At 33.9% G+C, this 13,250-nt stretch overlaps 2 protein-coding genes across 2 annotated transcripts; both read left to right on the top strand.

The window, feature by feature from the left end:
* Positions 1 to 1,052: 1,052 nt before the first annotated feature.
* LOC132181030 (NAC domain-containing protein 86) lies at positions 1,053 to 5,690 on the top strand. Its single transcript, XM_059594074.2, has 6 exons — positions 1,053 to 1,350; positions 3,107 to 3,387; positions 3,521 to 3,859; positions 3,954 to 4,394; positions 4,778 to 4,859; positions 4,953 to 5,690. The coding sequence occupies exons 1-6, from the start codon at positions 1,194 to 1,196 to the stop codon at positions 5,627 to 5,629; spliced, it is 1,977 nt and encodes a 658-aa protein (XP_059450057.2). The 5' UTR covers positions 1,053 to 1,193; the 3' UTR covers positions 5,630 to 5,690.
* A 2,442-nt stretch (positions 5,691 to 8,132) lies between these two features.
* Positions 8,133 to 12,546, top strand: LOC132181032 (plant/protein). Its single transcript, XM_088516466.1, has 11 exons — positions 8,133 to 8,528; positions 9,054 to 9,156; positions 10,218 to 10,231; positions 10,418 to 10,639; positions 10,782 to 10,853; positions 10,943 to 11,029; positions 11,187 to 11,225; positions 11,429 to 11,533; positions 11,685 to 11,847; positions 12,074 to 12,183; positions 12,271 to 12,546. The coding sequence occupies exons 1-11, from the start codon at positions 8,298 to 8,300 to the stop codon at positions 12,355 to 12,357; spliced, it is 1,233 nt and encodes a 410-aa protein (XP_088372592.1). The 5' UTR covers positions 8,133 to 8,297; the 3' UTR covers positions 12,358 to 12,546.
* The last annotated feature ends 704 nt before the right edge of the window (positions 12,547 to 13,250 follow it).

Below are 13,250 nucleotides of genomic sequence, written 5' to 3'. Positions count from 1 at the left end.
TAGTCTTTCATTACTCTTACCACGGCGAGCTTTTGCCTTTGCTGTCACGTTGTTTGATTGGGATGCCATGATTTGTTGTAACACATTCCTCTTCTTTCTTTATCTTCGTTGGTTAATGGCCGTTGTACGTTAGTTAATTCTCGTGACCATGAGGTTCTCCTTTAGGCTTTAGGAGAACCTCATAAACTAATTAATATAATCTCATTGTAATTAACTTTCTTACACAAACACGAACGTACGCACATGATAAAGAGATTTCTAGACATATATTGTGCATGTAGCGGTCATAGATCAAATTTCTTCTTCTTTCTTTTTCCCCCATTAATCACGAAGAAAAAAAAGACATTCTTTTAGAATTTGCATATATATATATATATATATATATATATATATATATATATATATATATATATATATGTTTTTTCATGACGAGGACGCGAACAAAAAGGAAATCGGCGATTATTATGAAGGACAGGAACTGAGCATGTGAAAGCGACATTGTTGAGTTACAACGCCGCCGAAATTCGTTTTAATTTCCTGGGTTTCTCGTTAACGTAGATATTCCTTCATACAACAATTGTCGGTAAACGCATCCAATCAGGTACCTTAGATTCCAAGAAAGGACAAGAACGAAGGATGGGATAATTGCAGAGAGAGAGAGAGAGAGAGAGTCTTAGGCTTCAAAAGAACGATAAGAAGAATAAGTATTGGATTGTGAAAAAACAAGTGAAAAGTTAAAGGCGGCTAGTAGGGGGTGGCAGCCTCCCATTTGCTTTTTCTCTCTTTCTTTTTGTCCTCTTATCAAAACCCCAAGCAACACCCACATTCCACCTCTCTCTCTCTCTCTCTCTCTCTCTCTCTCTCTCTCTCATTCATCACTTGCATCTTCTTCTTCTTCTTCTTCTGCCTGCCTAGGGTTCTAAGGTCTCTCTCTCTCTCTCTCTTATACATATTGACATGCATGGAGAATTAATTAAGTTCTGTATATCCAATATTATGACTAATACGACAGCGTTTTTTTTTTTTTTGTGTGTGTGTAGAACAGTGTTGTTGTATAGTTGTTGATTTCAAGGGCTAGTCTCTTTGTTGTTTTTGAATACGAGAGGCTGGTCGTCATCCGATCCTCTTTCATTTCTCTAAACCAAGTAGAGGAATTGAACAAGTTCCAAAAGGGTGATCATATATATATAGATATGGCTCCTGTTTCATTGCCTCCTGGTTTTCGTTTCCACCCGACTGACGAGGAACTTGTTGCCTACTACCTCAAAAGAAAGATTAATGGTCGTGAGATTGAATTGGAGGTCATCCCCGAAGTTGATCTCTACAAATGTGAACCATGGGAGTTACCAGGTATATATATTATATTATACATCCTTTCTTTTAATGCCCCTTTCTTGTTTTTTCATTTTCTTTTAAAGCTCCAATTGTTTCAACATAAGCGAACACCGACAGTACTATATATGACAAACCCCAGACACCACACCCTTCTCCTGTCGGCACCAAAGCAACCCCCACAACCCCCTTTCAATAGCAACGTTATTATACTCTTTTGATGTCAAAATAGTGCGTAGAGCTCGATTGACAACCTTTGAGAATGCTGAGAATGAAAGCGATCGAGTACGATTATATCCGCAAAGTCTATATATATGATTTATTTCCAATTGAACTTTGAATCCTCTGTTGTGTTACTAATTAACGATGAATCTTAGTTGTTTTGAATATTGAGTTTGATAAAATGATCATTTTCTGTAGTAGAAAATTGATCGAAGATATATATAAACTATGATGATCAGTGTTATTTCCTTAACAAAGTCTCTTATATGTGCGAAACATATGTGCAAAATGCGGGAAATGATATCATATATATGCCTTAAAGTATTTGATGAATGATTAATTAAGAAAAAGTGGTTTTATAGAGTGGATAATATATGGTATATATGCTTAATTAGTTGGTTGAGAATGAAAAAGCTTTAAGACTATTTAAGCAAGCTTTAAATTAACGGTTTTAAGAGTGATAGACAAACATCGAAATATATATATATATATATATATATATATATATATATATATATATATATATATATATATATATGTTTTACATAGAAACAAACTGAACTTCATTTTATATTTAAATTCCATCTTTAAAAGAAAAGGGAAATCAAACTTCTTGACATCATTTATATGCAATTGTTCATTGAGCCATGCATTTACTTGGTTAAATATTCATTTATTGCCATTAATTCCACAATATGACTTGATACTAATGAAGACTGGGGAAAGAAAGGAATAAGGAATATGGTAAAAGAACAATCAAGGTATATTAATTGTTGCTTCTTGAAAAAATTACAACTTATATATAAAAGTTAATCTATATAAATCAAAATGGGTTAATTATATGAAATCTTTTATTTAGGGTTTGAGTGATAATCTTTTGCTGATTTCTACCTTTTCCTACCGCGTACTGCATATATAACACGATAAGAATATTTTGCCTTGGCTTGAACACTGCATCCTTAATCACCCAATTTTTCTTTAAGTGTCTATTTTAATAGAAATTTGACTAGAAGCCAAAACTGGTCCCAATACCTTTTCCAAAAGGTGACCACACATCATATGTATAATGACTTGATCACTCTTCCTTTAGACACGATTTGCATTCTTTTTGTTCATGAAAAATTACTTAAACGCGTTGAACACGCTTTATTAACTAGTCAAATATCTTAAACTTTAACATAAAATATTTCATTCCACCTCATTGATATATGCTTTCATTGGAAAAGGAAGTAATAAGTTGGATGCTGCTTTAGAAATGTTGTGAGCTTCAAGATTTGTAGTGAGACACAATCCGAGAGACCCAAGTCAAAAAGCACAGGAAAAGGAAAGGGTTGCATTTTCTCTGCAAGAGACATGAGCTTCAAGCAATATGCTACTAATGCTTTTATATCTTTTACTGTTTGAGTACATTTTGACTGTTTGAGATGAATAACATATATATTCCCCAGCTACCAAGAAATACAGATTTTTTTTTTTTTTTCTGTAATGCAAGTGCTTATTAAATCATAAAGATAATAGCACTAATGAGTAATGATGTTGCAAAACGTTACAGGGAAGTCATTATTACCAAGCAAAGATCTTGAGTGGTATTTCTTTAGTCCACGGGATCGGAAGTATCCCAATGGATCAAGGACTAATCGGGCAACCAAAGCCGGCTATTGGAAGGCCACCGGGAAGGATCGAAAAGTGAACTCTCAGACGCGTGCTGTCGGCATGAAGAAAACCCTTGTTTATTATCGAGGGCGAGCCCCTCACGGTGCTCGAACTGGTTGGGTTATGCATGAATACCGTCTGGACGAGAGAGAATGTGACAATGCTCCTTCAGGCTTGCAGGTATATATATATATATATATATATATATATATATATATATATATATATATGCAACCTAGCTATTTTCACTATAACGTTATTTTTAGTTGTATGTATGACAATCGTATAACAGTTTATTAAATATTACGTGCAGGATGCATATGCACTTTGTCGAGTGTTCAAGAAGAGTACTACACCTAGTCCGAAGATCGGAGAGCATTATGTTACCACAAATACCTACCAACTAACTAGCAACCACTCATCAAGCATTGACCTATATTCTGAGGGAAGAGGTGATCAAGATTTGGAGAGATCAGATAATTATCAAATGCCATATGATTCTTGCTCACCCAGCATGCTTACTGGATCATCACTTGATCATATGAATGCAGCAAGAGATGGGAAATGGATGCAGTACTTATCAGAAGATGCATTTAACTTAACCCCTCCACCATTTCCAAATTATGCAAATGTTTCATACCCTCCATCCAAAGTAAAATTCTCTATCTTTTAACATATTTGATCAATCAAATGTTAAATATTTTTTGTAACCCTAAAAGATGTACGTACGCTCTGTCCCTTTGCAGGTGGATATAGCATTAGAGTGCGCAAGGATGCAGCATCGATTCTCACTTCCTCCATTAGAGGTGGATGATTTTCCTCAAGCTGGATTCACCGACTTCAGAATAATGTCACAGTCAACCCCGATACGAGAAAGTGCAAATGAAACCGATATTTTGCAGGAAATCCTTTCAGTAGCTCAAGCTTCTCAGGAACTAATAAATCACTCAAACATTCCGGACACATGGGGTGGAAATTATGCCCCTGATGATGATTTTTCCTTTATGGTTGGCAGCAGAGATCATACACGTAATATTCAAGTTGGTAACATGAATTCTGAGAGATATTGGGAGGATCCAAGTACAAGGTCGATACATATTGGAGATATGGATGGAGATTTTAAGACGGAGAGAATTATGGCAGAGAACCTGAGATGGGTGGGAATGTCCGATAAAGATCTTGAGAAGGTACCATTTATATTTTATTTGATTTTTGTCGTCGCTGATAATTGCTTAATTATTAGCAACAACTCTCAAAAGCCGTCGCATGTAATCATTTATGAGCGACAACTTTTGAGTCGACATTGCTAAAAATGTTGTCGTTAAAGATTGATATTTCTTGTAGTGAGCCAAAGTTCATCATTTAAAAAAAAAAAAAAAAATTACCCTTTGACAAGTAATTGATTAATTTTCTTACATGGTCAATAGATTTGTGTCTTTTTATTATTATTATTACTAGCAAGTCGAAATTGCTTTTGCACTAGAAGCTAGCCAATATCATTTTTAGGCCTAGTTCTTTAAGAACATAACTATATTTTTTTTTTTATTAAAATAAAATCCATATTGGACAGAGTTTAATGGTGGAAGAACACAAGATTGTTCCAATAGAAGATATTTCATGCTTCCAGAGAGGAGAAGAGCATGAGATTCAAGGTATATATCAAAATCATCATAATTATTTACTTCTTATATATTCTGAAAATAAATCATTTTTCTTTTCACTAATTAACAAGAGTTTAACTGCAGGAGATCACAGTGGGCACACCAAAAGCTGCAATGAGTTCAATGACTCAGAGATAAACAGTTTCCCACTTGGATTTATCAACGATATTGAGCCAAACGACAACTTCCAGCTTGATGATGGAGACATGGATGATTATTCAAATTCTCCAAGCTTCGAGGTGATTGAGGAAATTAAAGTCAACCACGGAATGTTTGTCTCAACTCGCCAGGTGGCCGAGACATTCTTTCACCAAATAGTTCCTTCGGAGACGGTCAAGGTCCACCTAAACCCAGCAATGATGAAAAACTTGTCGGTTGATCATCGGAAATCTGATGTACAAATGAGGTCGCCTGAGAATAATATTAGATCATCTTCTTCCTTTAGAAAATTTAAATTTGTAGCAAGTGCACTTCTTTCAATGGTCGCACTTGTTTTGGTGCACCTATATGTCGGGGGATATCTGGAAGAAGAAGATGGGTTTACTGCAACTGCTGGAAAAGTGAAAGGGAAAGGATGCTGCCCTAACAATATGAAGAACAAGGAAAGAAGTGAAAGGAAAAAACAGGATTCGTTGGTAATTAACACACAAGGAGGTGGGAATTATAGTTTTAGTGCCTTTTCCAAGAGTGTAGGGATCTTCCTCACCATTTCTTTAGCTCTTTGTACCATGTGGGCAAACCACATTATACCCACTGCTTGATTTCCTGATGATTTTCATTTTATTTCTAACTTTAGTTGCTAATTTGGGAAGCATAAGTCAGCTTTCTTCTTGTTATAGGCAGATGCGCCTCAAAATACTTAATTTGTACTTTATATATATTGACTCAAAATTTATTTGATATTTATTATTGATTTATATTAATAGAATTTTCTTATGTATTTTCTTCAAGATATATATATATATATGCTGCACATGCAAGCCAACGAGTTGCAAAAGCCATGCATTTATATGTTCTCTCCCATGGGATTTCTCAAATGTTGTCTCTCTTGGCGATAGAAGGGAGAAACGTTAGAACTGTGGATGGGGGCATCTTAGCCTATTTATAAATAAGTCTTTGATTCTTTATCCGTCATAATTTTTACTTGAGAATAATTAAGATAGGTTGAAAACTTTATCTGTCACTCTCTATACAAACATATTGTGAGGGTTGTAATAAGAAGATTCAACAAATTAAGTTCAATCTTCCTTCTTCAATTTAAGCACTTGAGTTTGGCTTGTGAGTTGGTGTGTCGACCCTTTTGACCCACCAAACCGCTAATGATCAATCCTAACACCCGTTTAGTTAAATAGGTAACACCCATCTCACTCATGACACAGCCAATTTAAATAAGCGAGTGACACGACATGACCCATTTGATAAACTAGTCGTGTTGAGTTGACTTGACCCGGCCCACATAACCCATTTAATAATTAAATAGGTCGTGTTTGGTATTGTTTGACTCATAATTTGAAAACTAACTCAAATAAATTAATAAATCATTTGACCCGCTAACCCGTTGAAGTTCTCTTTTTATTGTAAAAGAAAAAAATTAATTGTATAATTATATGAGTTAGTTGCTCATAGCTAGGTTAAGCGGGTTGACTCGGGATTGACCAATTTATTAAACAGATTAATTTGGTCAACTCAAATTTACCCAAACCCGATTATACTACCAAATCATAACTCGGTAATTTTGTGTAAAAAATTGTCGGCTCTATTTGAACAACAATAGCTCAAGGTAAGTATTTTGTGATTCTTTTATGTTCATATATTATTTTTCTCCCAAAATCTTACATAATAAAGTAAGAAACAAAATGTATATATTAAGTGCAGAAAACTCTAGGTTCAATTTAGCTAGAAAAAAATTCATTCATAATCAAAAACAAAATCTTAGAAATTCATATGCGCATTCTAAATTCGGTGGCACCTTTAAACTTGTTTAATTATAATCACAATTTTTAGGTCGTATTTTTTGTCTATAAAATCACAATACCAAATGCACTCTATAACAAGTAGTGATTGTGTCTTGGACGAATTAAATCAAGCAGCATGTATAACAAATCTTCAATGACACCACCCACTTATCAATGGACCAAAACACAACTTACACGTGTTTTAGTCTATAGAATTTGCCAACATATACTACACTTAACATAATTAATCTATCAACTCATGGCCATAAAGAAAAAGAAGTTAAAAAGTAGTTTGAAAAGCTTTTGAGTTACTTTTATATTGCTTTTGCTTAATTATACCTTTTTCACAATCCATGCTCTAAAAGATAGGGGGGAAATTGTAGCCATATTGGTGAAGATGAGTAATGATTCATAGGGTCATCACATTCACGGGGTACGTACTACAACAAGATGGGAGGGTGGGGGTCCAATAATTATTTTATCATTTCACAGACAATTATCGGCCTCAACCATATACATGCTTGTTGCTTGTGAACATGCAGCTTGTTGAGCTGCAAAAGTGGGAGCGAACGTGCCTGCCCACCCACCACCCAACTCTATATGCTCTTTCTTAGCTCCAAAAGCCAATTAATTTCTGATTGTATATGTACGAACCCAATACGAAATTCGTTGATTAGCGTTAAAAGGAGTGATCTAATTTATTAATTGGACAGATTATAATCGACATATATAATCTTAAACTGATGCATATATCAACATGATCTGAACTCAATATGAGACAAAAGGGGTAATTATTTTTGACACAATTTACGAACCTGACATTAATTTAACATGAAATCAACGGGTTATAGTTGAAGAGTCTGGCCAATTTACTTAAATGAGTTGAGTTAAAATTGACCAATATAATTTTATACTTATGTCTTGACACACGACCCAAAATAATCACTCAGAATGCAAATTGGCTGCTAACTTTGAAAAGAAAAACGAATCCTTTTGATCACAGGGAGTTTAGAGATGAATTTTTCTAGTGGTTTATTTATTGTTTACTGTGTAGCGAAAGGTGGGCAGTGGTGCGCGCAGCAGATCCGCACATGGCCCGCTTGATGATGGAGAAGACAGAAAGGGTAAGAAATTGGGAACAAATGGGAAATGATGAAAAGAAAATGACAAAAGCAAGGGAAACATGGGTTCACGGGTGAACACCAACTCACCAATTAACAAATTATACTCCGCAACCTTCCAAAACATCATTCAATTCGACCCCCCACCACCTTTCCCATTATTTACATGCCTTTTCCAAAGCTGCAAATCTCTCTCTCTGTAGGTGTTCATGGTGGTTAAATACATATAAAGCTAGGCAACTTTTTAGCTTACTCTAAAATCTAAATGCTTGACTGCCATATTCATGTGCGCGCGCTTGAAAGCTGTAACGCTATAGTATAGCAACAGGGCTTTGTTTCTTCTTCATTTTTGAATGGCTTCTTCTTCTTCTTCTTCTTCTTGGATACTGCAACTCTTCTTCCTCGTTGAGGTTTGGTTCTTCTTCAATGTCGGGTGTCTTGACGGTGTGAATGCAGCAACGTCGACAGTGACTGTGGGTAACATTTCAAAGGTGGAAGATGCCGTCAATTTCCATATCTACTATGGCCAGACCTTCAAAGTTATCAAAAACGCCATTGACGGCAAGAGCTACCTTCTCATCCAGGTACTTAACTCATTTCTTCTATTTTATCAGCACACATTGACTCATGTTAAATAAAAACAAGAAAAATTAAAAGTCAATGGGCGGCTGCATCAACCCAATGAAACAAAAGTACAATGTATATCATTTCTCTTTCTTTTTATTTTGGGGTCAAATTTCCAATAACACAAACCGAGTTCCATTTGCCTCATTCTTATTCTACGACTATTTTATAATGTTGACAGGTTAATTTCAATCAATTATTATTATTATTACTATTTAATAATGAATGATTCAAAGGTTGATTGAAACTGACATATCAACATTAGATAGTTATAGATAAAAATGTAATTTCTAGCATTACTTAGCGTTTTGTATTATAAGCATTTTCTTTCAATTTTCTAATCTTTCTCCTTGTTGTATACTCTTTGGTTCACAGTGGCAGGTGACTCATTAGTATAGTATGTTGACTGAAAATATTTGAATAATACATATAATAACTTGTTTTTATCATTTTTGTGCTCTTTTCAAACGAATAATAATTACTAGAATAATTCGAGGATGGCAGCGAGGACAAAGTACTGCACCCCAAGGATCAAATCATATGTCATTCCACTGTCAAACTATTCCATTGATGCCCAATTATTTCCAGGTACTATGCTTAAGCTATTCACACCACACTTTTTAATGTTTCCTTAATTTTAGGGTTATAGTGTTTTCCAATAAAGTGTTAAGTCTGAAATATTTAATTGAAACAGGTGGTGAATGATAAAGACAAGATTGAACTCATGATATTTGCTCTAATATCTTATTAATCACAATTTATCCTAAAAATTTAAGTTGATAAAAAATAATTAATTTAATTGTTTAATTAGTATTAATTCCAACAGTATGTTGACATGCCTGTTAGAAAGCTACGTGTTATATGAAGTAGTAAGATGACAATAATGTAACACATCATTCTCACATTAGGAAGATCAGGCTATGGCTCAGTTAGACTTGATGGAATGTATACGGTTCTCATCGTTTAGGCCCCTTTCTGTACGACTCCTAGCGGGTAGGTGCTACTATAGTCTCGCTCATGTAGAATAGTCACAATTGGTCTCTCAGGCCTATCCTTTTAAAAAAAAAAAAAAAAAAAGCTTCATAAATAATTATAAAGAACTCCAAATTTACTAGTCATTTTGGAGTGATAACTCAAATACAGCTAGTGCTTTTCATGGACCACTATAAATAATACCAGAACAACCTAGTAACGTCATATAGTACAAGAGCACACACTGCATAGCATAGTCTTGACGAGAACTATATATGTCCCACATTAGTTATTTATTAAGTGAAAATAGGCTTTATAAATTATTATAGAGTACTCTAAATTGACTAATCATTTAAGCGTTTTTCTTGGGTCGTTATAGATCGATCATCAAAAGTATAATAGTGGTGGATGCAAAAACATTATATATTGTACCATTCCCAATTTAAATGAACAGAAACAGAAACATTATGCCCATTTGTCTCTTTTCTCAAAAACTTAAAGCTATAAGCTAGCTAGAATTAGTCTATTCATTCCATTGTATTTTAACATACTACTTCATTCAAAATCAAACAATAATATATGGAAACCATTTTATTCTCGTTCTTTTTTCTTCATCTTTGTTTTATCTGACCATTTTCTCTGTCTCGTCCTTTTTTTCTCTTTTTGTGAAATTGCAGTTTCCTTTTTGGAGGTGAGGATCACTGGCTTACCGTAAGTTGTAATTCTTATTAATTAGTCTACTGCAATATTGATTTAAAAAAAAAAAAAAAATGGGCTCAATTACATCATTCAAAGGAAAAGTTCAACAGAATAGGTGATGGACTTTTATTGACGTTTTACTTTTGTTTCCTTTGCTTATGTTAATGCGTTTCTTCAGCTTTTAGGGTTACTAGGGAACTTGAAGGGCATTACATCAGACTCTGTAGCTTCTCAATGCGTATTAAAATTATTCCAAAGTGGAGAAATTCAGATAATCAACAAGAGTGATCCGCAACAGCTCTTGCAATTCGGGGCACACTTTGTTACCGACAATACTGATCAACCACAAGCTTGCAATATTGCTTCTTTTGTTCCCTTCGTAGAAGATGCACCTCTGCAGGTAATCATGTAATTTGATCAAGAAAAAAGCATCCCACATGATATCCATCTTCTTGATTTTCAAAAACTACAGAAGTAAGGTTTAGTTTAAATTGTTCATGCTTGGAAATGATTATTACCTATATCTTCCTTATGTTTAATAGAGAGCAGAGTGGATCAAGTTTCTGGGAGTTTTCGCAAATCTTGAAACGACAGCCAATCAAGTTTATGACGCCGTAAGTATGACATCAAATTTTAACAATTTGAATTTAAGTAATACTATTTAGTAGACTGTCATACGAAGTAAATCATTTTTGTCTTGCAGGTTAAAGAGAATTATCTATGCTTGACTAAAGTCGCGGCAAGCAAGAAATCATTCAAACCGACAGTAGCTTGGATGGGATATTATGATGTCTGTACCCTATGAAATCATATTCAAGTGTTTGTATATAGCAACAAAACATTTCTTTTTATTGCTCCTCTAACATTAATTAAGCGTAGAGAATCTAAGAAAATGAAATGGAAGACTAATGTCGGACTTACTATTTAGGTTTGCTCTTATCTTGCAGGGTGTCTGGTCATTTACAAAGGAAGCATTCAAGTTGAAGGTACAAAATCAATTTTGAAATTTTCCTATAATGTTATACCATAAAACAACCTTGGATATATAGTGAAAGAATCAGTTTCTATAGAAAGAATCCTTTCATATATCTTTTGGAAAACAGAGGAAGAAAATAAGACAAACTAAAAATGACTATAATAAGCAGAATAGATTGATCTAAAATTGTATTTCTTTGAACTTTCCATGCAGTACACAGAAGATGCAGGTGGAGAGAATGTGGACAGCTCTATCAATAAGATGACTTATAACATCTCTAATCCTGAAGATTTGGATCAACTGCATGCCATCCTATGTGTAAGTTGAATTGCAATATTACGATTAAAGATGGTTTTGAGATGAATCCTTTGGAGTTAAATGTATTATGCTAAGATCAAAATCTTAAGTTTTTTTTTTTTTTTTAATTGATTTTGATCCAACATTTGCTTGAACTCATTTCTCCTTGTAGACTGTGGATGTACTTATTGATGAAACATATACTACTGATCCGGCCAGCTACACTTTATCAACTTTCTTCCAAAATATATACATTGAAGATCACTCTTGTTTTTCTTTTCTGACAAACCAAACTTTATGGAGATATGACAAGAGAATTTACAATTCAACTCTTGGTAAGTAATTTCCCAACAACTTCTTCTTCTTTCTATATCTCAATATGCTTCTTTCATGTCATTGCTAACAGTAGAAGTTCTGAAATTTATTTGTTTCCCTTAGAATTTTTTTTTTTTTTTGCTAGGAAATATTTTGTGAAAGTATTAATTAAATTATTAAATTCATTGTTTTGTATAGTTTGCATAATATTTTTCTTTTCTTTTTTTCTTAATTTTCTACGTGAAGATTGGTTCAACGGAGCAGTATCTCAGCCTCAACTGGTTTTAGCAGATCTTATTGAAGCTTCATTTCCTACAGGAAATTACACAACAACATACTTTAGAAACCTTGCAAAGGTAGATATATTAGCTATCTTAAAAAAACAAAAAGGTCGAGGAATCTCTATGGTTTTATACTTCTAATTTATGCATCTTGACGTGCAGGAAGAAGAAGTAATAAGCATTTCTCCTGACATGTGTGATAGAGAGACCTCCACAGCAATGCAGCCCACATTAGTAGCTTGCAGATAATGCTTCAAATGGTTCCAAATTTATTGTCCCAAGTTTCTTTAACTTCCCTTAATTTGATGATATTGGTCATACAAGAATATGATTTTCATTCATTAGTTTTATATGTACTTTGTAACGCTCATTGTAACAGTTTAGAGAAAGCGTTAGCCACATCTGCATTATCACTCCAAAATAACTAGTCAAGTTACAATCGAAGCTCCATATAATTATATATAAAACTCAGTCTCACCTAGTAAGGAACTGATATGGGACTTAACAACCATTAAAGCATGAACACCTTTATAATTGACTCACTAGATGTGGATGGTTCATCTTTTCAACGTTAGACTAACTTTTTGGGTGTCACAATTATCCTTTGTAATGTTTCGCAAGTGATGCAAGAATAAACCCAAAATAAGCATTGCAAGAGGAAGTAGAACGGGATAAAGTTGAAAATGGAAAAAGAAAAGAGAAAAAATTGAAAGCAATCATAGTGAAGTAGTGATTCTCTTCATGAGCCCAACAAAAAAGGGGAAATTGCTATAGGGGAGTTTCTGGACACAGTTCAAAATTAAGCTATGTATTAATAAAACAGAAATCCAAAAATGGAGATCCTCAATTAATGAACACAAATGATTAATGACTGATCTTCACCATGCTATAGCACAGCAGCAATTACAAATAATGAAAATATGAATTTGTTCATGTTTATATTCACCTAATTATCTTCTTAAAGATATATACAGAGAGGGATTTAAGAAGATGAATTAGGTGAATCTCCTTCCCTATATATTTTGACCAGGTGACTTTGAAAGCAGCCAATAAATATAAGACAATTTAAAGTCATATAATGCATCAATCTATAGAAGAAACTTATCTAGCGAGCCACAGTAGAATGAGTGGTCCAAATAACC

The sequence above is a fragment of the Corylus avellana genome, chromosome 5 (assembly GCF_965113065.1).
Source record: "Corylus avellana chromosome 5, dhCorAvel1.hap1.2, whole genome shotgun sequence".
Taxonomy (NCBI): Eukaryota; Viridiplantae; Streptophyta; class Magnoliopsida; order Fagales; family Betulaceae; genus Corylus; species Corylus avellana.
Note: the sequence above shows the minus strand (reverse complement) of the source record. Positions and strands in the feature narration are given on the sequence as shown.